Source organism: Lepidochelys kempii, chromosome 2 (genome assembly GCF_965140285.1).
Source record: "Lepidochelys kempii isolate rLepKem1 chromosome 2, rLepKem1.hap1, whole genome shotgun sequence".
NCBI lineage: Eukaryota > Metazoa > Chordata > Testudines > Cheloniidae > Lepidochelys > Lepidochelys kempii.
The window spans coordinates 59,697,185-59,723,138 of record NC_136381.1 but is presented as its reverse complement, the minus strand read 5'-3'; the positions used below and the strand labels follow the sequence as shown (position 1 = coordinate 59,723,138).

Genomic DNA, 25,954 nt, shown 5'->3' with positions numbered 1-25,954 from the left:
CAAGGGGTGGTGTCTTAGCCCCCCTGCTAAGAAAAGCACAGGACCCACCATACTAACATTGGCCATCTTGTCACAGTATAAACTTCTCTATGCTATATTCTAAGGAACTCAGTGTGGCAGATACACACACACACTTCCAGGGTGCCACCTGATGTACTGGGGTGCCATTAAGCCTGCTTGTTCCACCAGCCTGAGCTTTCTCACCCTGTCCTGCTAAGCCAGGCCCTCGAGCCTCCTCTAGCACACACACAGGTAGGGCCACACCCAGCTGCAGAAAGACACAGACACTGAGATCAGATCAGCTCGGGAATTGCCCAGCACTCACTTAACTTACAAATGTAGAATTATATACAAAAATATAACTGCCTTCAAAAATAAAACAATGTAAAACTTTAGAGCCTACAAGTCCACTCAGTCCTACTTCTTGTTCAGCCAATCATTCAGACAAACAAGTTTGTTTATATTTGCAGGAGATAATGTTGCCTGCTTCTTGTTTACAATGTCACTTGAAAATGAGAACAGGCGTTCCCATAGCAGTGGTGTAATCAGCGTCGTAAGTTATTTACATGTCAGATTCGCTAAAGATTCAGATGTCCCTTCATGCTTAAATCACCATTCCAAAGGACATGCGTCCATGCCGATGACGGGATCTGCTCGATAATGATCCAAAGCAGAGCAGACCAACACACATTCATTTTCATCATCTGAATCAGATGCCACCAGCAGAAGGCTGATTTTAATTTTGGTGGTTCGCGTTCTGTAGTTTCCGAATCGGACAGTTCCTCTTTTAAGACTTCTGAAAGCATGCTCCACACCTCGTCCCTCTCAGATTTTGGAAGGCACTTCAGATTCTTAAACCTTGGGTCGAGCGCTGTAGCTATCTTTAGAAATCTCACATTTTGTCAAATCTGCAGTGAAAGTGTTTTAACATGAACAACATGTGCTGGGTCATCATCCAAGACTGCTATAACATGAAATATATGGCAGAACGCAGGTAAAACGGAGAAAAAGACATACAATTCTCCTCTAAGGAGTTCAGTCACAAATTTAATTGACACTTCTTTTTTTTTAACAAGCGTCATCAGCATGGAAGTATGTCCTCTGGAATGGTGGCTGAAGCATGAAGGGACACACAACTGTCTAGCATATCTGGCACGTAAATACCTTGCAATGCCAGCTACAAAAGTGCCATGTGAACACCTGTTCTCACTTTCAGGTGATATTGTAAATAAGAAGTGGGCAGCATTATCTCTTGTAAACATAAACAAACTTGTTACTCTTAGTGATTGGCTGAACAAGAAGTAGGACTGTGTGGACTTGTAGGCTCTAAAGTTTTATATTGTTTTGTTCTTGAATGCAGTTATGTAACTAAAAAAATCTACATTTGTAAGTTGCACTTCCACAATAAAGAGATTGCATTATAGTACTTGTATGAGGTGAATTGAAAAATACCATTTCTTTTGTTTATCATTTTTACAGTACAAATATTTGTAATCTAAAAAAATATAAAGTGAGCACTGTACACTTTGTATCTGTGATGTAATAGAAATCAATATACTTGAAAATGTAAAAAAAATCCAAAAATATTTTAATAGATTTCAATTGGTATTTTATTGTTTAACAGTATGGTTAAAAGTGAGATTAATCGCAATTAATTTTTGAGTTAATAACGTGAGTTAACTGTGATTAATCGCCACCCCTACTGGCGACCCTATGGCACCTCAGAAACTGAATAAAACACATTCCCTGCCTGAAAGAACTTAACATCTAAATATACAAGAAGATACAATAAATGAGAGCAACAAAAAATGGGTAATAGGAAAAGAGGGAAGACTGCACAACGTTCATAAATATAAGGTTATGTAGTTACTTAGTTATCTCATAAAGCTTATCAAGATGGAGAGTTATCGTGCGGCAAGCCTGAATGGAAATCTACAACTCACCAGCTTAACTCATCATGTAGCAGAGGTGGTGCTAATGCTTAGGAGGTCCTAAGCAGGAATAATTTTGCCTCCCCCTTGCCACTTACCCATCCTCTAAAAATTGCATTATTTCCACAAACCAGAAAATATACCAACACAACACATGCTAATTCTCTTGTTAAAAAGTCCACATTCAATACGGTGAATTAGCGGTTTGGGACCATAAGCAGTTGCTCAGTCTGCTTATGGCTAGTGATACCAGTCCGGATGGACATTGCTGAAGTGCAATGAAAGTACCAAAGTGCAGCTGGTGCCCTGCAGATTTACAGTTGGCCCTGCTGCGCAGTAAATCACTTTGTAGATAAGCCCATATGCATGTCACGAAGTAAAATATGTATTTCCTTTCCCCTCAATCTATTTTAAGTTACTTTTTTATTTGTATTGATAGAAATAAAATTATAGATTTAAAAATAAAACCTTTACAGGACTAACTCAGGAGTAATAGAAAAATGTATCAATGCTGTAAATAGACTGTTTTATTAACTCTCTTTTCCCCTCCCACCCCAAACTACAGCCAAATGGATGTTTAACCTTTAACTCACAGTATGTGTACTATATGTGCAGTTTCCATATTGATTGCAGCTACTGTAAAGCAATATACATTTATACCAAGATGTATTTTAATATATTAAAGTGCCAGCAGTGCACAGATCATAAAAGAAGTTGTGTGCCTTTCATGAGGAGATTGCAATCTAAATAGGCTATACAGTTGGAGGCCTCCATGCTAATGGCACTAATTTAAGGACTTCGGAAATTGCGCATTCAACAGGACTACTCATGTGTATACTTACTCATGTGATTAAGCATTTGTAAGATCAGGGCCTTAAATAGTGAATTCTTGTTGCCCTTTATGATGGGTTACCATTTTTCCTGACGTGGGGCAACATTTGTTGTTTAAAAATAGATGTCTGCTTTTCCTCATTGTTTTTCCAATGGTTAATCTTAAGTAAAGTAATGTGAAGGTTTGTTATCCACGTGCTCAGAGAATTTTGCTAAGCAATACATTTTAAGGCGCTGTGTATTAAATTGGCCGTCAATATTGCAAGCACAATTTTGCTTCCACAATTAAATGTAGGCTCAAACTTTTGGGTGCAGTTGTCCCTTATATGTTACCCTTTGGACCTCCAGTGATGTGATTTGAGGGTCAGTTAAGCATTTAAATGGATGTAATAATGAACTAATATAATAAACTAATTGCTCCCATATTTTAATTGGAGGCCATTTATGACAATTCAGGTATGTTTACAGAGTGTCTGTCCATTGTCTCTTCAGTCCACGCATGCAGTACTCCTACCCCAGTTACATATGGGTATGAAGTAGAGAGTAAACAGCAGGTTTTGATTGCCATATCTAATAGGGTTTATTAAATAGCAGAGATAGTAAGTCTGCAGTGCTGTGCTAGTATTTGTGAATTTTTCCATTGTAATATATAATTACATAAAGAATATGTTTGCTCGTTGCTGAGTGATAAGATGACTCCAAGCTACAGTTAAGTCAGCCATGCAATGACCACCAGTTGTGCGGCCAAGAGGGCAAGCGGGCGGCTGAGGTAGGCCTTAAGTCTCCTGTTCCCAGATCCACTGTCAGAAGCATCCTGCTTATAATGGATACTCTTTAACAGCCGTGCTCCAGGGATTAGTGGTACAGTTAAAACCTTTCATAAACACTTTCAAAATGTATTTTTAATCTCTGGGTGAAACAGGAGGTGGTTACAAAATGAGGTGAATTTGTCTTCTAGACAATTTGTGGAGCAGCACTAGAATTGGCATTCTTTGAAATATGCAATACTGATGCCTGATGGAGAAACACAAAACAGAGATTTTAAAAGGAGAGGAAACATATATAATGAAGAGACAAGGAAAAACTTAGAATTCCCACCATCCACTAAAGTTTCATGTTCAAAGTGAAATAGGCTATAACTATATTACTTCCTGTGCCAGACTACTCATAAGTAGCTCTAGGTTCGCACTCAGGGCACTCCACCACTTTACATCATGGGTGGAATATTTGTGAGTACTTACTAAAATTAACCAATTAAAATCAGTTTATTATCCCCTCCATTTTATTGGCCATCGCTGATTACAGCCCTCAGTGTTGAACTGAGATCTAATTCTAAACTTCTTGAATGTCATTGTCTTGCCATCAGTTGCCATGTTTCTAATCTTCCCTTTTTGGATAAGGTTATTGAGAGTATTATTGTGAAGCAATTCAGGTGTCTAAAATCCACTGATTTCTTTGATTCCTTTGAGTCTTGCATTCGACCTGCTTATGGCCTGGAGACTGACCTGAATATGTTGGTTGGTGATCAATGGGCAATAGTTGGGTATCTTTAATTGTTTTAGATTTGTCACAATCTTTGACACCACTGAGGTTTTGCTTGCTTGTTGGACTTGGCAAGGCTATGCTTGAGTGACTCTGTGCTTTCCTTTTGGTACTGGTCCAGAGTGGGACATTGGGCAGTTGCTCATCTCAAGGTCACTCTTTTCTGGACTAATACATAACTGATCAACAAACAATAAATCATTTTAACTTTATGTGTGTGTCCAGGGACAGGGTGATGGGTGTATTTGACATGTTTTTTAAAAAAAAACAAGAAAAATGAAAAAAAAGGACGTGCTGGCCACCCTTCCCGCAGCCCCCAATGGTCTGGAGCGGCAAACCACAGCCAGTGGGAGCCGTGATCAGCCGAACCTGCGGATGCGGCAGGTAAACAAACCGGCCTGGCCTACCAGGGGGCTTACCCTGGCAGGCCACGTGCCAAAGGTTGCCGATCCCTGATCTAGACCACGCAGTGTTTCAAATCGGTATCCATTCCATAGAGAAGCTAAGAAACAAGTCATGGAGACTGAACTATATTCTGACCACTCCAGATCAAAATTGCTCTGGAACACTGGTTGGGCAGTGTGGGAAATTGCTCATTTCTTCAAACTATATATACACTGGGACGACTTTCTTCACCAGGGCTGTCATTCTAGTATGATTTTTAATATATATGTATAGATTTTATTATACTTGACATGAACAGACACGAAAATCATGCTTTCTTTAGTGTGTGAAAAATGCCTGCTAATGAAGTGAGCTGTAGCTCACGAAAGTTTATGCTCAAATCAATTTGTTAATCTCTAAGGTGCCACAAGTACTCCTTTTTTTTTTGCGGATACAGACTAACACGGCTGCTACTCTGAAACCTGCTAATGTATGTATCTCTTTCTGCAAGATATATTTCTGCAGTACAGAGAGAGTTATTTGTATTTCTCTCTCTTTAAAAAACTTAGTCACAGTGTCATTTCTCCCTAAAACTGTCAGAATTGATGGAAGGGGGTGTGGTTTGTTTATTTAATCTCTAGCTAAAGAGTTGGCGTGGTGCCAGAAATAGTTGTTCTCTACAGATTGCTAGAGATATGGAAGGAGAGGGAAGAAAAATCCACATGTTTCTGATGTTTTACATGTGTGCTGTATGTGTAATGTATGGTTTAAAAAAACTGCCAAATTAGATATATTAAACATGTAATAGTTATTTTCATCATATATTTAAACTAGTAAAAATATGCCCATATGTATTCAGTATGTGTAACAGATATAAAATTAATTTGGTTTCACATTACCTGCATTTTTTCAATTTAATGATGGATTGATTCAAGATTACATCATGAAATATGTAACATAATAAAATGTAATAATAAAGAAAAGTGAAAGGAAAAGAAAAAGAAAGGGTAAATATTTAAAAATATAAATTAAGGCCCCAGTCTTGCAAATGACTGCATCACATAGGGAAGGGGACTGAACTCATCAGGAGCAGTGATCAACAAGTTGGTAGAATTACAGTACATGGATTTTGTTTTGTTTCTGTTTTTAATTTTTAAGAGGTGGATGAGTTTGTTGTATATAAAATAGGGCTAATGGGACTAATGAGCTGCTCTGACACACTGGATATTGCATGTTTAATTTTTTCCATACATTCCTTAACCGTGATTTATTTCAGATGGAATATTTGTGTTTCTGTGATTTCCCTCTTACACTTTTAAATTTTACATGCCATCACCCACCAAAGAGTTTCTGTCTGTTTCTGGACATTTGTGAGAAGTCATGCTTTTTTGATTCAGTAGTGTGGGATTTGACCAAGATAATTATGTAGATTCCATGCTAAGATCTTCTTATGATTCTTATGGTATTGATGCTATAGCTCACCTATATATTGCTATAGGTGTTCATGATACTTTAGAGACAAACACAAAGATTATATTCCTGCAGGATTTAGCCCATACATAAACAAATATATTTTTTCATTATAGGTAATAATTGCAAATGTATCTACCATACTGGTTAGGATAGAACTCAAAACATGTGCGCTTTTCCTGAGCTTGCCTTTATTTGACGATGGTGGTGAGATGATGAAACAAATCAGCACTTCAGTTCTTTGGGGGACATCAAAAACTAAACGCTGAATACACAGTTGCTGCTATTCTAATGAAGCAAGAAAAGCTAATGTGTCCCTGTCCCACTGGGAAAATGTCTTTGTTGTGAGCTTAATTGTAAGTTGATTAATTTAGGGATAAATTCTTCTTGTGAGGTACACTTGCAACCTCCCTTAATAATACTGGAAGAATAATCCTCTTTGACCTCTGAATTTCATCCTTTAGTTTGCTGACTTGACCTTTTGGCTCGTGCAATGTGAAGGTGCCTGATTACATGGGATTTTTGTCATTGTGACATGAGCCTTTTTAAAGATGAGTTAGACTTTTAGAGGTCATGGAAGTAAGAGATAACTCCAGGTACATGTTAGAATTTGGCGCTGTGCAAGGCACCTCACACAGCTTTGCTAATCCTCCTCTTTGAGCTACAAATATGGCAAAGCTAGTCTTGGCCCACTGCAGAAAAGAACGTGTGACCCTGCTGAATTAAGCCCAGCTCTGAGTGTGTTTTATGAACAAATGACTCATAAGAAGTAAAATGAGATCAAATTAGAGAAGTGGGATAACATTTTCAAATGTAACTCATTTTCAGAAGTGACTTAGGAGCCTACTTCTCATTGAAAGTCAGTGGGACTTAGGTTCCTAACCCACTTTTGAAAATATGATTAAGCTCCTAAATTACTTAGTGGATTTTACCTGTGATTGTTATAAATGAGAAATGCACAGACACACATATGCACACATACACGTGTGTGTATGTGTGTATATATTTATATAGATTTAAAGGGATAGCTTCAGGGCATAAAACAAACACTAACTGGTGGGTATTAGGAAGAAATGTCCACCTAAAGGCAGGTTATTTTATAACTGTCCACTACAGCCTTCCTTTCACCATGCTCTAAAGGATTGTTACTTACTCTATCAGAAACGGGGTATGGATTAGATGGATCACTGATCAATTCCTTTTTTCCTGTAATTTCTGTGTTATTGTGTGAAATTCTGCAAATTCCCTCCTTTCTTTTTGCAGAACTCCAAGCTATAACTACGCACCAAACATGGATAAACATTGGATCATGCAGTACACTGGGCCTATGCTGCCTATCCACATGGAATTTACAAATGTCTTACAGCGCAAAAGGCTTCAGACATTGATGTCAGTTGATGACTCCATGGAAAGGGTGAGCAACTGAAAAAGTCAAGGATCAATTGTTTTATTACACAGTTTTGTAACTTGTATACCAGGTCTGATTCTTCTCTCATTTCTACTCACCTTATGCTGGCGAATTCCATTAAACTTCAGTTGACTCACTTGTGATTTACCCCATGTAAGTGAGAAGAAAATCATGTTTATATTCCTAAAGTAATAGGTAGGGTTGCCAATTTTCTAATCACACAAAACTGAAGACCCCTGCCCTGCCCGACCTCTGGGGTGGAGTGAAGGCTCTAGGCTTGGGCTGGGATGAGGGGTTTGGAGTGCAGGAGGGGGCTCTGGGGATAAGGGGTTTGGACTGTGGGAGGGGGTGCGGGCTCTGGGGTGAGGCTGGGGATCAAGGGTTTGGGGTGCAGGAGGGGGCTCCGGATTTGGCCAGGGGGTTGAAGTACAGGGGGGTGAGGGCTCTGGGGTGGGGCCAGGGATGAGGAGTTTGGGGTGTGGGAGAGGTTCCAGACTGGGGCAGGTGGTTGGGGTCCGGGGTCCCATTGGCGCTTACTGCAACTCTGAGGAAGCGGCCACCAGGTCCCTGCGGCCTCTAGGCACATGGTCGTGGCTCATGGGAGCTGCAGAGCCGGCGCTGGGGGCAGGGCAGCACATGAAGCCTCCTAGTCCCTGGCCGCCCCAGTGCCTAGGGGCTGCAGGGACCTGGCGGCTGCTTCCAGAGGCAGCGCGGAACCAGGGCAGGTAAGGAGCCTGCCTTAGCCCCAAGATCCTGCTGCACTGCAGACCGGACTTTTAATGGCCCAGTTGGCAGTCCCGACGGAGCCGCCAGGGTCCCTTTTCTACCGGGCATTCCCATCAAAAACCAGATGCCTGGCAACCCCAGTGATAGGGAACCCAAATCTACCTGTGAAAATACGAGTTACTACAAATTCTCTGACTGGTAATGCTACCCAGCTGTTTTGTTGTCCACTTTTTTAACTGGCAGTAGAATAGGTGTCTTTTTAAAGGGGAAAAATTAACGTGTGTCCAGTAAGCTAAAGGATCGGTTTCACACTCTCAGCCAATAGAGCAAATATAAAAAGAAATAATCAAGTTCCTCATCTGTAGAGGGCTATGGCACGTATGTACACACACATGCACTCGTACGTTACCTCTGCTCCACCCTATTCCCTCCACAGTTCATCCTTCAATTAAGTTCTGGGCATCGGGGTTCACTGAAGTACAGACCAAAAATCAGGTGTCAGACTGTTAGTGTTTGTGAGCATATAGATAATGTATGGGACAACTAACTACATATAATATGACACATGAGGTGTTAGGAATAGAATTATTGACCTTTTGTTCCAAAACCCCTCTCCGTGACCAAAGGCCTTTCCACTGGTGCTAAAGGAGGGACTCCCTTAACATTTAGTAGCAATAAAATGTACAGCCTCTTTCCAAGCCCCTAACTGAAGGGGAGGAGATGCTTACAAACTAATAACACATTTGAGCAAGTCCAAGAATGCATCTGTTGTAGAGATAGTAACTTGCCAAGCAGTGTATTGCAATGATTATATAGAGATTTGTGGGTAGTGGTGACACAAGTCAAATAGCACCATAAATTGCCAAAGTAAACTTTCTGAAATCCCCCCTGAAGCAAACTCTCGTATGTCAAGATGTAGACCTAGTGGGTGAGTAGTAAAACAACATTTTATTCAGTTTTCTACACCATGGTAAGGACATGATGTGCCAAATTCATCCTTGGCATAACTGTTAGTTTCAATAGTTTCCCCAATAGTTTGTTACATTTGGCCCAACAGGTTTAAATGAGAAAAACTATGATTATGTAAAAAATGTTTTGCAATATTTGATTTTGAGCTTTTCCTATGCTATATTTCAGTTATACCATATGCTTGTGGAGACAGGAGAACTGGAGAATACCTACATCATTTACACTGCTGACCATGGTTACCATATTGGGCAGTTTGGACTTGTCAAGGGAAAGTCAATGCCATATGACTTTGATATTCGAGTTCCTTTCTTTATTCGTGGGCCAAGTGTAGAGCCGGGATCAGTGTACGTTCTCCTATGTCTTGCAGCACAGCTGCTGTATCTCATTTGAAATGTTTCTAAGCACATCTGATGGTCACTCTAAGTGTTCGGTTTCCTTTCATAAAGAATACTCTGTTAATGCAGGACACTGCCTTAGAAGAACAAAAGCATGTCTGTCTTTTTGTGTGTGATAAATTGGTTAAAATGTGTAATAGAAAATTGTATTATTTAGAGCCCTGGATAGTTAGGCTTTGTCCTTTATTTTTAAAAAGAAGTTAGATTCAAATGAGGACATCTATTGCTCCTCTTCTGGCTTAGCAGAATGGATTTATTATGAGTAAGATGGGAGGAATAACGTGCCTGTTTCAACTCCTTATGTAACTGAACCTTGCTCAGATGCCCTTTATGACAGTATCGAATGATATTGGTCTGTCATTCTCAAAGTCACAGCCCTCTAGGGGGAACTTATGCACTTAGCACTTATATAGAGCTTTTCATCTTCAAAGAACTCATACACATTTATTGCTATTCTAATTCTGAAAGAACGTGAAGGGTTACATATCTTACACATGATTCAATTCTGACCTTTTCTATTAATTTTCAGAGTGCCTCAGATAGTGCTGAATATTGACCTTGCTCCAACTGTTCTGGATATTGCAGGACTTGACGCGCCTCCAGATATGGATGGCAAGTCTGTCCTAAAACTTCTGGACCTCGAAAAGCCAGGAAACAGGTGGGTCATTGCCATTTCTCAAAGCCTATTCAGCAGCAAACACCTGAGTAAATCAACAGCTGAATGGAAAAGAAATTGTGGCAAAATAAGCAGTGTCAAGCCCAATGACCACAGCTTTCACATTTCAAAACTGTTTTAAATAGCACATTTATAAAATTGTACATATACATGAGCCAAGAGGTCATTTAAAAACAAATAAATTGTTAACACTAATGCTGCTATTCAAAAACAGTCACAGATGCCAGCAGTAAATAATAATATTTTGCTTTCAGGTTTCGAACAAACAAGAAGACCAAAATTTGGCGTGATACGTTTCTGGTGGAAAGAGGGTAATTATTAAAGCTGAGAAAGTTTTGGGAAACTTGCCTAGTGGCAAGCTTGCTTGTGCTTTTTAGTGGTCAGCTAGGCTGTAAAGTCTGCAAGTACACTGACAGGGTTTCTTTGTTCCCAGTGCAAGCTGTGCAACTGGCGGCTCTTCTTCTTAGGCTGTTTCATAAGAGATTTGAGTGGGTGCTTTCCACAGCAACTTTACTGGCCCATCCCTTCCATTTGCCTAGATTTGTTCTTTAACCTCAGACCCACAGCTGTTCACTTGGTCACCTGGCTGATTTTTCCTTCCCATTCCATCACTCTTCTCCAAGTCCTGCTGTTGATGTGATGGTGCAACATTCTTCTATAAGTTAATTTTATAGTTTTCACCTCAGTTAGGAATCCTTCTCCATTTGATTTAAGTAAAGGAAAGGTCAATATGTAAATGAGATTCATAAATATAGCTTTTCAACATTTTCTCACATAATTTATTATTTGCCTTGCCTTGCCCTATATTACTGTGAAAATTCTCTGAGTAAAAGTATTACAATAATTCCTTTTATGGCACTTATGACATGACAGTCTGTGAAAATAAACTTGTGGGTATGACTACACTAATAATTCCTAGAGAGAAGCAATGACTGCTGGTGTAGGTTTCCAGTATGTCAGTTGGGCCATTCCTTTACTGCAAAAGCTCCTGTTTCTATATCTGACAAGTACATGAATGTTTTTAACTTAGAACAGGGTTCTCAAACTTCATTGCACCGCAACGCCCTTCTGACAATAAAAATTACCACACGACCCCAGGAGAGGGGACCGAAGCCTGAGCCTGCCCAAGCCCTGCGCCCTGGGTAGGGGAGCTAAAGCCCCTGTAACCTGAGCCCCACCACCCAGGGCTGAAGTCTGACACAAGCCCTGGCAACCTGATTAAAATGGGGTCGCGACCCACGGTTTAAAAACCACTGTCGTAGAAGATGGCCACCAGATGCTAAATCTTGAATATCATTGCTTTTTTAATTAAATGTATCCCCTTCAATGTTTGAGTGCATTGCCTATAAAATTTTTAACTCTTTTTCCCTTTTGAAAGCAAATTTCTGCGCAAGAAGGAGGAACCCAACAAAAATGCCCAACAGTCTAACCATTTACCAAAATATGAGAGAGTAAAAGAATTATGCCAGCAAGCGAGATACCAGACAGCTTGTGAGCAACCAGGACAGGTGAGCAACAAATGATTCCAGAACTGTATACACCCTAATGGAATGTATTTCTTGGAATGATGTGGTGACATACCGCACAAGGTCTAGCAGAAATAGGTTAACGAGACCACGTTTGCCTAATGTCTCTATAAGTAAGAAAGTACAGATGCTCCCCCGTTACTCAAGACCTGACTTACGCAAATTTGCACTTATGGAAAAAGTTCTGTAAGCTAGAAATAAGAGGGTTGGTTTTGGGGTTTTTTTGCGTAGTGGACGGGTATATGTTTCTGACTTACGCAAAAATTCGAGTTACACGAGGCGTTCCGGAATGGAACGATTGCGTAAGTCGGGGAGAGTCCGTATAAAAATTAAATTAAAAATAGGATGATTATATTTCCCAAATATTTCCCCGGCCCATGTCAGTGGCCATTCTGGACGCCTGGGGTATCCTTCCCCTCAACCCTCTTGTTTACTATCTTTGGGAGCAGGCTGGTGGCATCAGCATAGAGGGTATCATTCTCTGGTTCTCAGTAGTGCGGTCAGTACCAACCAGCCAGAAGTCACTCAGGCAGCTTCCCTGCAGCAAGACATAGATCAGCCACCTCAAAAGCCTGTGGCTTCCTCTCCTTCATCACCAGATGAAGCTACTGAGCTGCCAAGTGATTCTCCACTGCCAGAGGACCACTGAGCTCATCAAGATCTTTTGAGAAGGGTGGCCTCTGTGCTTGATATTCAGGCAGAGGAAATGCATGAAAGCTCTCATAAGTTGGTGAGAAAATGCCATCAGGTCTGTTCTTGGGAAGGTCTCAGCCCAGGTCGCTGATGGATGCTTTTCCCTTATCCTGGAAGAAATCCCTCCTGTATACCTTCCCTACAATTTCTTTGCAACCCAAGTTCTTATTCAGAGTCAAAGAAGATCATGCTTGCCTCATCCTTATAGCACCAGCATGGCCTTATCAGCACTGGTACTCGACCCTACGAGCCTCCACTGTCTCTCCTGTTGGATCCAGACATCATTTCCCAGGACCACAGTTGCCTGCTCCATCCCAACCTCACAGCCCTCCATCTGAGAGCATGGCTGCTTCATGGTTAACACCATTTGAGAGATCCTGTTTAAAGGACATTCAGAAAGTGCTTCTGAATAGCTGAAAACCTTCCAGTAGGAGCACTTACCTGGTTAAGTTGAAGCGCTTCTCCATTGGGTCCCATCAGAAAGGTGTATCTCCAAAGTGGGCACTCCTGGGTCTCATACTGGATTATCTTCTATACTTAAAACAAAGTTTGGCTATTAGCTCTATAAGAGTGCATTTGGCAGCTATGTCAGCCTTCCACATCTCAGTAGATAGTAGATCCCTTTTCTTCAACCCCCATTGTCACCAGACTCCTGAAGGTTTTGTCAGCATTGTATGCACATGTGCAAGATCCTATCCCTCCTTGGAGTCTGATCTTGGTTCTAGCAAAATTGATGGGACCACCCTTTGAACTCCTTGCAACTTGCTCTCTGCTACACTTCTTTATTAAGGTAGCAATTCTAGTGGTCGTTACCTTGCCAGAAGGATGGGAGAGTTAAAAGCCCTAGTATCAAACCTTCCCTGTACAGTTTTCCTTAGGCATAAGGTTCATCTTCTCCCTCACCCAAAATTTCTTTAAAGTAGTCTCTAAGTTTCATGTTAACCAGGCAATCTACATGCCAATTTTCTTTCTGAAACCTCACGCTCATAGAGATGAGGAGAGAATGCATTTGATTATGTGAGAAGGGCTCTAGCTTTCTATCTGGAGCTTATTAAGTCTATTAGGTCTTCTTCTCAGTTGTTTATTGCAATTTTGGACAGACCTAAGGACAGATCAGTGTCTACTGAAAGGATTTTATCCTTTGTGCATTCATTTATACTACCAGTTGGCTAATATAACCCCACCAGCTAAGGTATTGGCACATTCTAGTAGAGCGAAGGCAACGTCAGCAGCTGGTGCAAGTACCTTTCATAAACATTTGTCAAGTGGAAACTTGGTCATCTCTCAACACTTTTGCTAGATGGAGCAGGTAGCTAGGTGTCAGATAGTACACTTGCACAGCAGCAGTTCACTAGTGTTTAAAAAAAATGGGAGCAGAGTTAAGGAATTAAAAAAAACCTGAGGCCCAAAATATTTAATTTATTCTGAATTAACGCAATATATTTAGTGATGATATAGAGGAGGCATGTCTCTTGTGATGTGTAGAATTCTGAATGTATTGAATGGAGTTTTACAAGAATATTCCCTATTAATAATAAACGTTGAAAATACGTTTGTATGGTTCCCTCAGAAACTCAGTTATAGCATTCTAGCTAATTATAATAATTGTTTTAAAAGAAATATTAGCAAACTGTTTAGAAAGAATACAAAAGCGCTGCTGTGCTTAGTTTCCAGTTTCAGTCTGTAACCACCTGTGGTGCTTTATCCAAAGCAGGTGGAGTTCTGTAAAACAAACAGGATGGCACTCACCATAGTTCATACACTGAAAAATAATCCACTCATGCCCTTATTCTTGCCATTCATTGAAACACATTGTTACAGTACATCTCAGTTTAATCCAAGATTGGTCTGGAATATGTTTTGGCTGGCACACCATCAAGAGAGTCCTTTGCCACAGTTCTCACCTCACACATGCTCATAAAACACAGCCACTTTTGAAAGGGCGTACACAGGGTTACCATACGTCTGAATTTTCCCGAACGTGTCTGGCTTTTTGGTTCTTAAATCAAACGTCCGGGAGAAATTTTTAAATATCTAAAAACGTCCGGGATTTTGCCATTATTATTTTTCCCCAAACAAGAGTTGATCATTCAAGAAAGAGCGTGAATGTTGATCATTCAAGAAAGTATGTGTTGATCACTTGAGAGAGTGCCTGCTTTTTCCCTCTAGCTCCCAGCGCTTGCGCCACAAAACAGCTGTTTCACGTAGCTGGGAGGGAGGGGGGAGGAGGGGGAACATGGTGCGCTCAGGGGCAGAGTTGGGGCGGGGACTTTGGGGAAGGGGTTGGAATGGGGGAGGGGAAGGGGTGGAGTTGGGGCGGGAGTGGGGTGCTTGAGCAAATTCCCCCCCCCATGTCCTCTTTTTTGAATGTTCAAATATGGTAACCCTAGTATACACAATATCACAGTCTCATTGAAGGGCAAGGTTTTCAAGTGTCGAACTATTGCCATTGCAAACAGCGATTAAAATTGGTGGGGGCAAGCTGAATATTTCTACAAAAACTGAGAGATCAGTGGTCTCAATTAGGCCTTCGGACACTAAAGTGTTGAGTTTTAAAATACCAAACTGTTTTCCTTGCAAGTATTTCATGTGCTTGTTTCATCTTATGCCAAACTATGATTCTGTAATAACTTTTGTAATACACACGTGGAAAAGGTAAGATTAAGTGAGCTGATCAAGTGTCAGAGCTGCAACATTAGGATCCCTTGCTCTCAGTCCTATCCCTTATCCACTGGAGTAAGCCATCTAGCTGCCCTTCTTTTGATCAGCTATCTCATTGGTTGCAGGCACTAAGTTAGAAGGGAGCTTGCAATAGCAATGGTATTTAATGCTGCCTCCCACAGCTGTGATTGATTTGGGCTCCAATAAGCAAGGACTCTGTAGCCATGGGTTCATGGAGCCCAAAAGCCAGCCCTGAGCTGCTATATGAGGGTCTGTTTGTAACCAAAGGTCTTTAGGAAAAAATCAATGACAAACTTTCAGTCCTAACGATTGGGTTACATTTCTAAGGATATCAGCACAAATAAATCAGATAGCCTATTATTTTTCTAATATTAGCCGTGACATTTCTACAGCCTTCAGGAACCCACAGCCTAAACTAAAGTTCATAAGACAAATCATTCCTGTGGTAACTCAGTTTACATCTGTATAGTAATATCAGGGACAAATTTGGTCCCAGGTTTTCACAGCAGAGTTAACTCGTCCATATTGCATAAATAGAACAAGACAAACCAGGATAAAATACTAAATGCGTTTCTTAATAATAATTCTGCTTACAGCGAAAAGTGGCTGGTTTTCAAAGTTAGGTATATGTAATTGAGAGCATATACTAACACATAGCCGAATGGTAAGTACACACAAATTGGATGTGGTCACTTACACACAGCCCGTTATATGCATGACTGACCACATGGGTGCAAAAATTCCAAATTTTGCACATATTCAATATATCTGTCTAGCTGGATTTCAAACCCCTTCTCCTCTCCTTCACAGTTTGGGATGTTCAGATGCTGGTTTTTCTTTGGCTTATAAGTGAGCTAGAGGTCTGATGTGAAATTTAGAGACTGCTTAAAGTTCAGACTCCAACCTTTGTCACACTCTCCCCACCTAACTTATTTGGTTGGTCAGATCCAGAGTTTTTGGTTCAGATCTAGGCCAATATATCAGTACCATGGGCCAAGTTCTCTGGCCACACTGCTCCCTTTACACAGCTTGAACTGTGGAAACTGTCCATATTCCCTCTGCCAGCATGGGAGAGAATCCAATAATTACAGACCTCGGGTAGCAGGCTCCTTACCTGCCCCTTCCCCACAAACCAAACAAGGGGCAGAAAGGTGGCATGAGAAGAATGTGCTGTGCTCCTGCTGTACCCAGCTGGTGGATGGTTCTTTGGGATATTACCATGATAGAAACAGCCAGAGAATCAGGGAGCATTAGCAGGCTCCCTGAAGGCCCCCCTATCTGCTGTTCCTGCCAGAAGCTAGACACTACAGAGAATCTGAGTCTGTATATTCTCTTTATGTCGTTTATGAGCTAAATTTGTCTCTGGCTTAACTGGGTATAACCCTATGACTATAGTGGAGTTGAACCCAGTTAAACGAGCATCAATTATGCGGGGGGGGTTCATTATAGTGGCTTGAAGTTTTCTTTCAGTCAGTGGTGAATATTTGCTATGACTATTTTACTACAGTAATTGCATAAGAACACAAGAATGGCCGTACTGGGTCAGACCAATGCTCTATCTAGCCCAGTATCCTGTCGTCAGTCAGAAGCCAGTGCCAGATGCTTTGGATAGGATAAACAGAACGGGAATTTATCGAATGATCCATCTCCTATCATCCAGTCACAGCTTCTGGTAGCCAGAAGTTTTGGGACACCTCAAGCATGGGGTTGCATCCCTAAGCATCTGGGCTAATAGCAATTGAGGGACCTATCCCCCATGAATGTACTAATTCTTTTTTGAATCCAGTTATACTTTTGTCCTTCACAACATTCCCTGACAACCAGTTGACTGTGCATTGTGTAAATAAGTACTTCTTCATGTTCCTTATGTTTGTTTTAAACCTGCTGCCTATTGATTTCATTTAGAAACCCCTGTGAAGGGGTAAATAACAATTCCCTAGTCATTTTTTCCACATCATTCATATTATAGAGCTCTATCATATCCCATCATTTTGTATGTATAATTGGGATTATTTTTTCCAGTGTGCATTTATTTGCATTTATCAAAGTTGAATTTTATCTGCCATTTTGCTGACCAGTCACCCAGTTTTGTGAGATTCCTTTGTAACTCTTCACGGTCTACTTTGGACTTAACTATCTTGAGTAATTTAGTGTTGTCTTCAAACTTTGCCACCTCATTGTTTACGTACTTTTCCAGATAATTTAGGAATATGTTGAACAGCACAGGTTCGAGCCCAGATACTTGGGGGACTCAGCTATTTACCTCTCTCCATTCTGAAAACTGATCATTTATTCATAGAATCATAGAATCAGAGAATATCAGGGTTGGAAGGGACCTCAGGAGGTCATCTAGTCCAAACCCCTGCTCAAAGCAGGACCAATCCCCAATTAAATCATCCCAGCCAGGGCTTTGTCAAGCCTGACCTTAAAAACTTCTAAGGAAGGAGATTCTACCACCTCCCTAGGTAACGCATTCCAGTGTTTCACCACCCTCCTAGTGAAAAAGTTTTTCCTAATATCCAACCTAAACCTCCCCCACTGCAACTTGAGACCATTGCTTCTTGTTCTGTCATCTGCCACCACTGAGAACAGCTTAGCTCCATCCTCTCTGGAACCCTCCTTCAGGTAGTTGAAGGCTGCTATCAAATCCCCCCTCATTCTTCTCTTCTGCAGACTCAACAATCCCAGTTCCTTCAGCCTCTTCTCATAAGTCATGTGTTCCAGACCCCTAATCATTTTTGTTGCCCTTCGCTGGACTCTCTCCAATTTATCCACATCCTTCTTGTAGTGTGGGGCCCAAAACTGGACACAGTACTCCAGATGAGGCCTCACCAATGTCGAATAGAGGGGAACGATCACGTCCCTCTATCTGCTCGCTATGCCCCTACTTATACATCCCAAAATGCCATTGGCCTTCTTGGCAACAAGGGCACACTGCTGACTCATATCCAGCTTCTCGTCCACTGTCACCCCTAGGTCCTTTTCCGCAGAACTGCTGCCTAGCCATTCGGTCCCTAGTCTGTAGCTGTGCATTGGGTTCTTCCTTCCTAAGTGCAGGACCCTGCACTTATCCTTATTGAATCTCATCAGATTTCTTTTGGCCCAATCCTCCAATTTGTCTAGGTCCCTCTGTATCCTATCCCTGCCCTCCAGCGTATCTACCACTCCTCCCAGTTTAGTATCATCCGCAAATTTGCTGAGAGTGCAATCCACACCATCCTCCAGATCATTTATGAAGATATTGAACAAAACTGGCCCCAGGACCGACCCCTGGGGCACTCCACTTGACACCGGCTGCCAACTAGACATGGAGCCATTGATCACTACCCGTTGAGCCCGACAATCTAGCCAACTTTCTACCCACCTTATAGTGCATTCATCCAGCCCATACTTCTTTAACTTGCTGACAAGAATACTGTGGGAGACAGTGTCAAAAGCTTTGCTAAAGTCAAGAAACAATACATCCACTGCTTTCCCTTCATCCACAGAACCAGTAATCTCATCATAAAAGGCGATTAGATTAATCAGGCATGACCTTCCCTTGGTGAATCCATGCTGCTGTTCCTGATCACTTTCCTCTCATATAAGTGCTTCAGGATTGATTCTTTGAGGACCTGCTCCATGATTTTTCCGGGGACTGAGGTGAGGCTGACTGGCCTGTAGTTCCCAGGATCCTCCTTCTTCCCTTTTTGAAAGATTGGCACTGCATTAGCCTTTTTCCAGTCATCTGGGACTTCCCCTGTTCGCCACGAGTTTTCAAAGGTAATGGCCAATGGCTCTGCAATCACAGCCGCCAATTCCTTTAGCACTCTCAGATGCAACTCGTCCGGCCCCATGGACTTGTGCACGTCCAGCTTTTCTAAATAGTCCCTAACCACCTCTTTCTCCACAGAGGGCTGGCCATCTATTCCCCATGTTGTGATGCCCAGCGCAGCAGTCTGGGAGCTGTCCTTGTTAGTGAAGACAGAGGCAAAAAAAGCATTGAGCACATTAGCTGTTTCCACATCCTCTGTCACTAGGTTGTCTCCCTCATTCAGTAAGGGGTCCACACTTTCCTTGGCTTTCTTCTTGTTGCCAACATACCTGAAGAAACCCTTCTTGTTACTCTTGACATCTCTTGCTAGCTGCAGCTCCAGGTGCTATTTCGCCCTTCTGATTTCATTCCTACATGCCCGAGCAATATTTTTATACTCTTCCCTGGTCATATGTCCAACCTTCCACTTCTTGTGAGCTTCTTTTTATGTTTAAGATCTGCTAGGATTTCACCGTTAAGCCAAGCTGGTCGCCTGCCATATTTACTATTCTTTCGACTCATCGGGATGGTTTGTCCCTGTAACCTCAACAGGGATTCCTTGAAATACAGCCAGCTCTCCTGGACTCCTTTCCCCTTCATGTTATTCCTACCCTTTGTTTCCTGTCTTTTAACCAGTTATTGATCCATGAGAGGACGTTCCCTCTTATGCCATGACTGCTTATTTTGCTTAAGAGCCTTTGGTGAGAGACCTTGTCAAAGACTTTCTAAAAGTCCAAGTACACTATATCAACTGTATGACCCCTGTCCTCATGCTTTTTGATACCCTCAGAGAATTCTAATAGATTGATGAGGCATGATTTCCCTTTACAAAAACCATGTTGACTCTTCCCTAACATGTTCATGTATGTCTCAGAGAATTCTGTTCCATACTATTTTCCTGTTACTGTAGTTAGGCTTATCGCCTGTAATTGCCAACATCGCCTCTGGAACCTTTGTTTGAAAAATTGGCATTACATTATCTGTCATCTGATACAGAGGTTGATTTAAGCCACAGTTAGTAGTTCTGCAATATCTTATTTGAATTCCTGCAGAACTCTTGGGTGAATATCTGCTTCTGGTGACTTATTATTATTTATCAATTTATTCCAAAACCTCCTCTACTGACACCTCTATTTGGGATGGTTCCTCAGATTTGTTATCTCAGATGTGGGAACCTCCATCACATCCTCTGCAGTGAAGACCAGTGCAAAGAATTCACTTAGCATCATTGCAACAGCCTTGTCTTCTTTGCACCTTGATCATCCAGTGACACCACTGACTGTTGGTAGGCTTCCTGCTTCTGACATAACTAAAAAAAAATTGGTGTTGGTTTTTGTGTTTTTTGCTAGTTGCTTGTCAAATTCTTTTTTGGCCTGCCTAATTATAATTTTGCTCTTTACTTGCCAGAGTTTATGCTTATTTCTATTTTCCTCAGTAGGATTTGACTTCCAATTTTTAAAGGATGCCTTTTTGCCTCTAACAGCCTCTTTTACTCTGCTGTTTAGCCATGGTGGCATTTTTTTGGTCCTTTTACGGGTTGTTTTTTTTATTTGGGGTATACATTTAGTTTGAGCCTCTATTTTGGCGTTTTTAAATGGTTTTCATGAAGCTTTCCGGCATTTCACTTTTGTGCCTATTCCTTTTAATTTCTATATAACTACATAGGTGCTGGAACTAGGGGTTCTGTGCTGCCCACTGCCTGGCTTGAGATGGTTTCCATCATATACTGGGTTTACGGTTTGGTTCAGTGGCTCTCAGCACCGCACTATACAAATTGTTCCAGCTGTATAACTAGCTTCCTCATTTTTGTGTAGTTCTCCTTTTTGAAGTTAAATCCTACTGTGGTAAGGTTTCTTTGATATTTCTCACACACACACACACTCTCTCTCACAAGGATGTTAAATTGAATTATATTACAGTTGCTATTATTGAGCAATTCATCTATATTCACCTCTTTCACCAGATCCTGTGCTCCATTTAGGATTAAATCAAAAATCGCCTCTCCCCTTGTGGGTTCCAGGATTAGCTGCTCCAAGAAGCAGTCGCTTATGGTGTCTAGATGTTATACCTGCATCCTGGCCTGAGGTGACATATACCCAGTCAGTATGGGGATAGTTGAAATCCCCCATTATTATTGGGTTTCCTTTTTTTTTGTAACCTCGCTAATCTCCGTGAGCATTTCACAGTCACCATCACCATCCTGATGAGTGTTGATAATATATTCCTACTACTATACTCATATTGTTCAAGCACAGAATTTCTATCCACAGAGATTCTGTGGTACAGTTCGATTCATTTAAGATTTTTACTTTATTTGACTCTATGCTTTCTTTCATATATAGTGACATTCCTCCCACTGACCTATTCTGTCATTCCTGTATATTTTGTACCCTGGTATTACTGTGTCCCATTGATTATCATCAAGTTTCTGTGATGCCTATTATATCAATATCCTCATTTAATACCAGGCACTCAAGTTCACCCATCTTAGCATTTAGATTTCTAGCATCTGTATACAAGCACTTATAAAATTTTTCAATATTGATTGTCTGCCTTCATGTGATGTAATTGAATGGGATTCTTTTTTGTTTGACAGTTTCTCTTCCATTTTTACCTGTAGTTTATCAACTTCTAGTCTCTCCTCTTTATTAGGATATAGAGTATCCCACCTAATAAATCTTCTCCTAAAGGATGTGTCTGAACTGTGTGCTTCTCCATACCTGTTGTCTTTCCCCCAGCCCTTCGTTTGAAAACTCTTCTGCGAACTTTTTAATTTTATATACCAGCAATCTGGTTCCATTTTAGTTTAGATGAAGTCCATCCTTCCTATATAGGTTCCTCAGTTCCTAATAAATACCTCATCCCAACACCATTGTCTCATCAATGCAATTCTGCTTGTCTAACTAGCCTTGTGCGTGGAACTGGAAACATTTTAGAGAATGCTACCATGGAGGTTCTGAATTTTAATCTCTTATATAGTAACCTCCATTTGGCCTCCAGGACCTCTCTTCTACCTTTCCTATGTCACTGGTACCTACATGTGTCACAACCACCAGCTCCTTCCCCGAATTGCACATATGTCTATCTAGATGTCACACCCTTTGTACCCAGCAGGCAATTCATCATGCAGTTCTCCTGGTCATTACAAACCTGTCTGTATTTCTAATAATCAATTCTCCCATTACTATTTACCTGCCTCTTCCTAATAACTGGGGTCCCCTCTCCCAGAGAGGTATCATCAGTACGAGAGGATACCACATCATCATCTGGAAGGAGTGTCCCAAATATGGGATCATTTCCCTCTGCTCCAGCTTGATGTTCTCCTTCCCTGAGACTTTCATCCTCCTCAAAGCACAAAGGCTGTTAGATTGGGGGTGGCACCACTTTCCTGTGTCCCTGACAGTGTCCTCTGTGTACCTCTCTGTTTCCCTTAGCTGATCCAGTTCAGCAACTCTGGTTTTAAGAGCAATATCTGAGGGTCATATATGCAAACATATGCTACCTGCCCTCAAAGCAGTACATGTTGCATTGAGTGCAATAAACTGGATAGCCCCCGCTCTGCTGCTGGACCTCTGCCTGCATTATTTTTGCTTTGCGGGGTGGTTCGAGGATTTTGGGTTTTTTGGAGTGGGGGAGATTATTGGCCTAAGATTAGAGTATGTTTGTTAGGTGTATCTGCTTGTCACACTCAGTCTCTAAACTTCATCACAATACTCCCTTGTTCACTAGCTCTTCGGGTAGCTTAGGAGCTGGCTTTTCAAACCCCTGTTCTCCCTGAGTTAGCCCTGCCCACTTATCGAGGGATCCTGAAGGGATCAAGGATCAGTAGAGAGCAGGCTATAGCCTCATTAGTAAGCTCTCTGCCTCGCCTACCAGCCTGCTTGGACATCACACAGCCCCCAGAACAGAGCACACTATAAACTTTAATCAGGCAAGCATACAATAAACAAGCCAACAGACTTCAAACTCAACCTAAGGGTCATGTAGTCTCTCTTTCTTCAACTCCCTTTCAGAATTCCCGTTTGCTGCTTCTGTTTGCTACCTCCAGTAATTAAGGAGGAAGTATTTATATATAAAACACCATCCATTGGTGTTTGTGTTTTAAAATTGGAAATATCTGATACATACCTTTGTGCATTAAAAATTTACTTTCAGCCATAGATATGTAATGCAATAACAGTACAAATGTATGACAGAATATTAAAATATTACAATTGTATATTTAAAAGAAAACCTTAAATCATCAATATCAAATTGAAGGTTAACTGTTGCCTGAACAAATCTCTCCCTAGATTAACTTTATTTTAACCCCACAGCATCTATTCTGCCCTCAGATCCACCTATGTAATTTAAACTGAAATCAATTAATAGGGTCTTCCCATCATCTTCCTTTGGACACCAACCAAATAGCAAATGAGTACATGTTTAAATACTGCATCACTTACACTTCATTCTGTCTCCCTTGTAACTTATGGTATTTCACCAATAAATTTTACCCCAAGAGCTGATTTGACCCATGGGATTTAAATTGTCCACCAGGATACCATTACCTGATGTCACACCTATCTCCACTGCACTATCAAATCCACTGTGAAATTCAGAATCCAATCAACTATTAAACATGCACCCTCCAAGTCTAAAATTTCACAAAGATACAGTTTTATATTTAAATCTCCTCCTGACACAAAAAAATTCAACCTCTCCAAAGTGAGGATTGTGAAGTTCAATGTTTAAGTTCCAACTCCTGAGTTGGGTGACCCAACAACATCAAATTCGGCACTGGGCTTGTTTATTTTATGGACCTACATCTTCTACCATCTGCAACACACTACCTTCCAGCTCTGGTCTTGTGGACAGCAGAGGATTGAATCTTGCAAGAATCGTGCACTTGTAAGGTGGCAATCTGATGCCAGTTAAAATGAACTGAGCCAGCTGACGGAATGGAGAAGATGGTGCAACTGTACGCATGTGTTTGCATCACATGTATGCTCATGAACTAAATCCAAGCTAGTAGGTATAATGTCATAACTAAGGCTAAGTTTTTGTCACCCATATTTTTAGTAAAAGTCATGAACAGGTCACAGGCAAAAAAGAAAAATTCATGGGAGCCCGTGACCTGTCCATGACTTTTACTAAAAATATGTATGACAAAATGGGGAGCTGCAGGGTCCCCACACCACCCAGGGGGGCCTGGCTTGGAGCTGTAGGGTCCCCCCACCGCCCGCAGTGGAGCTCAAGTCATGGAGGTCTCTGGAAGTCACGGATTCTGTGACTTCCGTGACCTCTGTGACAAAATCCTAGCCCTAGCCATAACTCACCAGCATGACTGTGTTCCTTTATTACACACCTGACACTGGGAGATGCAAAATGTTGTATTTTCTCTTGAGTATTTATAGTTTGGGACTGCCCTAAAGTAATATTGCAGGTTTGGTTCCATTTTAAAAAATGGGCTTAAGGCCTGTATAATAAAATTAAGTTAGGGTAAGCTAGAACATTTTTATAGTCATACAAGTGTTCACTGATAGTCACTAGAGAGATGCCACTGAATACAGACATGAATTTTGTAGTAAGTTTGTAAAACTTTTCTGGCCTTAAACCAAAGAGCATTTTATGTAGTCTGTACATGCATTTTATGTATATCTCATGTATAATTTTACATTAGGCTTTCAAATGACAGAATTTCATTTTATTTTGCTTCATGTTATCATATCGATATCAAATCAAAAGCTTGTCTGTTTGTAATGCTGAGAGGACTCCTGCCATCAATCAACCTACAGATAATATTGTAGAGGAAATTAGAATGTAGCTTGTTAGGTGTAGTCTGGTTTGGCTCAAGTATCTATGTTCTCATAAAATAAATATCCCTCAGACCATACATTTGTAAAGGTCAACTTTATGGCCAGCTGCAGAGTATGAATAAAAACACATAAGCCGGTAAGAGCTCAATAGAAGTGTCAGATGGCTAGCCAGAAATTGACGGCCAGATCCCAGGCACCCACTAAAACTCAGCTAAAATTATAATACAGCATAATAACATCACTCACTAAACCTATTGATTTCAATGTAACTTCCCAACAATTCCAGCAATAATAAGGCATTGATAATGAATAGTGCCTGCTGTCTTGGCTTGTCATTCTCCAAATAAATGATCCATGTTCTGTCTGCTCTAAAAAAAAAATTTTTTGAAAGAAGTTCCTAAAAATAGATACAGTAACTGTTGCCAGTTTGGTTTACCACATAATCATCTTATTTTGTCAATATTGCTTTACTTTCTTTTTGTTCAAAAGAGAGATACAAATATAAATCTCAGAAGGGCAGCCGTGTTAGTTTGGATCTGTAAAAGTGGCAAAGAGTCCTGTGGCACCTTATAGACTAACAGACATATTGGAGCATAAGCTTTTGTGGCTGAATACCCACTTCGTCGGATGCAACAACGAATATAAATCTCTTCCAACTATATAATATAGTTATATATAAACAAATACAAGTCTGTTACTGGCAATTACAGGGTTAAAATTAGGGACATGATGAATACCCAGTCTGGCTCTGATTTGTTCACAAATCCAGGGGTATTTCCCTGATTCATCCTTACACAAGTCAGGTTTCAGATTAGTGGCTATCTAAAATGGTAACCACTGGTCTTGGTATGTGGTGGCTTCCTCCTGCCACTACAACCACATCAGCCCAGCACTGCTTCTACACCTGCTCCTCATTGCTACCCTTTTTGGGATCCCAATTCAGCCATGCACTTAAGCACATGCTTGACTTTAAGCATCTGAGCAATCGTGTTGCCTTCAATGGGGCTACAAATAAACCTAAAGTTAAGCACATACATAAGTGCTTTGCTGAACTGGACCTTGTGGGTGCTCTTCCATCTGTTCCTTACTCCAGCCTGTCCCTGCTCCTTCACCCAACTGTCTTGGTACCC

At 41.0% G+C, this 25,954-nt stretch overlaps 1 protein-coding gene across 2 annotated transcripts in view; it reads left to right on the top strand.

Moving 5' to 3' along the window:
* SULF1 (sulfatase 1) overlaps positions 1-25,954 on the top strand; it is a 153,369-nt gene that overhangs the window by 85,973 nt on the left and 41,442 nt on the right. For both annotated transcript variants that reach the window (XM_073330899.2, XM_073330901.2), the window contains 5 exons: positions 7,422-7,572; positions 9,430-9,605; positions 10,186-10,314; positions 10,587-10,643; positions 11,711-11,840. In XM_073330899.2, the coding sequence (XP_073187000.2) occupies positions 7,422-7,572; positions 9,430-9,605; positions 10,186-10,314; positions 10,587-10,643; positions 11,711-11,840 (643 nt within the window). The remainder of the gene's footprint in view (positions 1-7,421; positions 7,573-9,429; positions 9,606-10,185; positions 10,315-10,586; positions 10,644-11,710; positions 11,841-25,954) is intronic.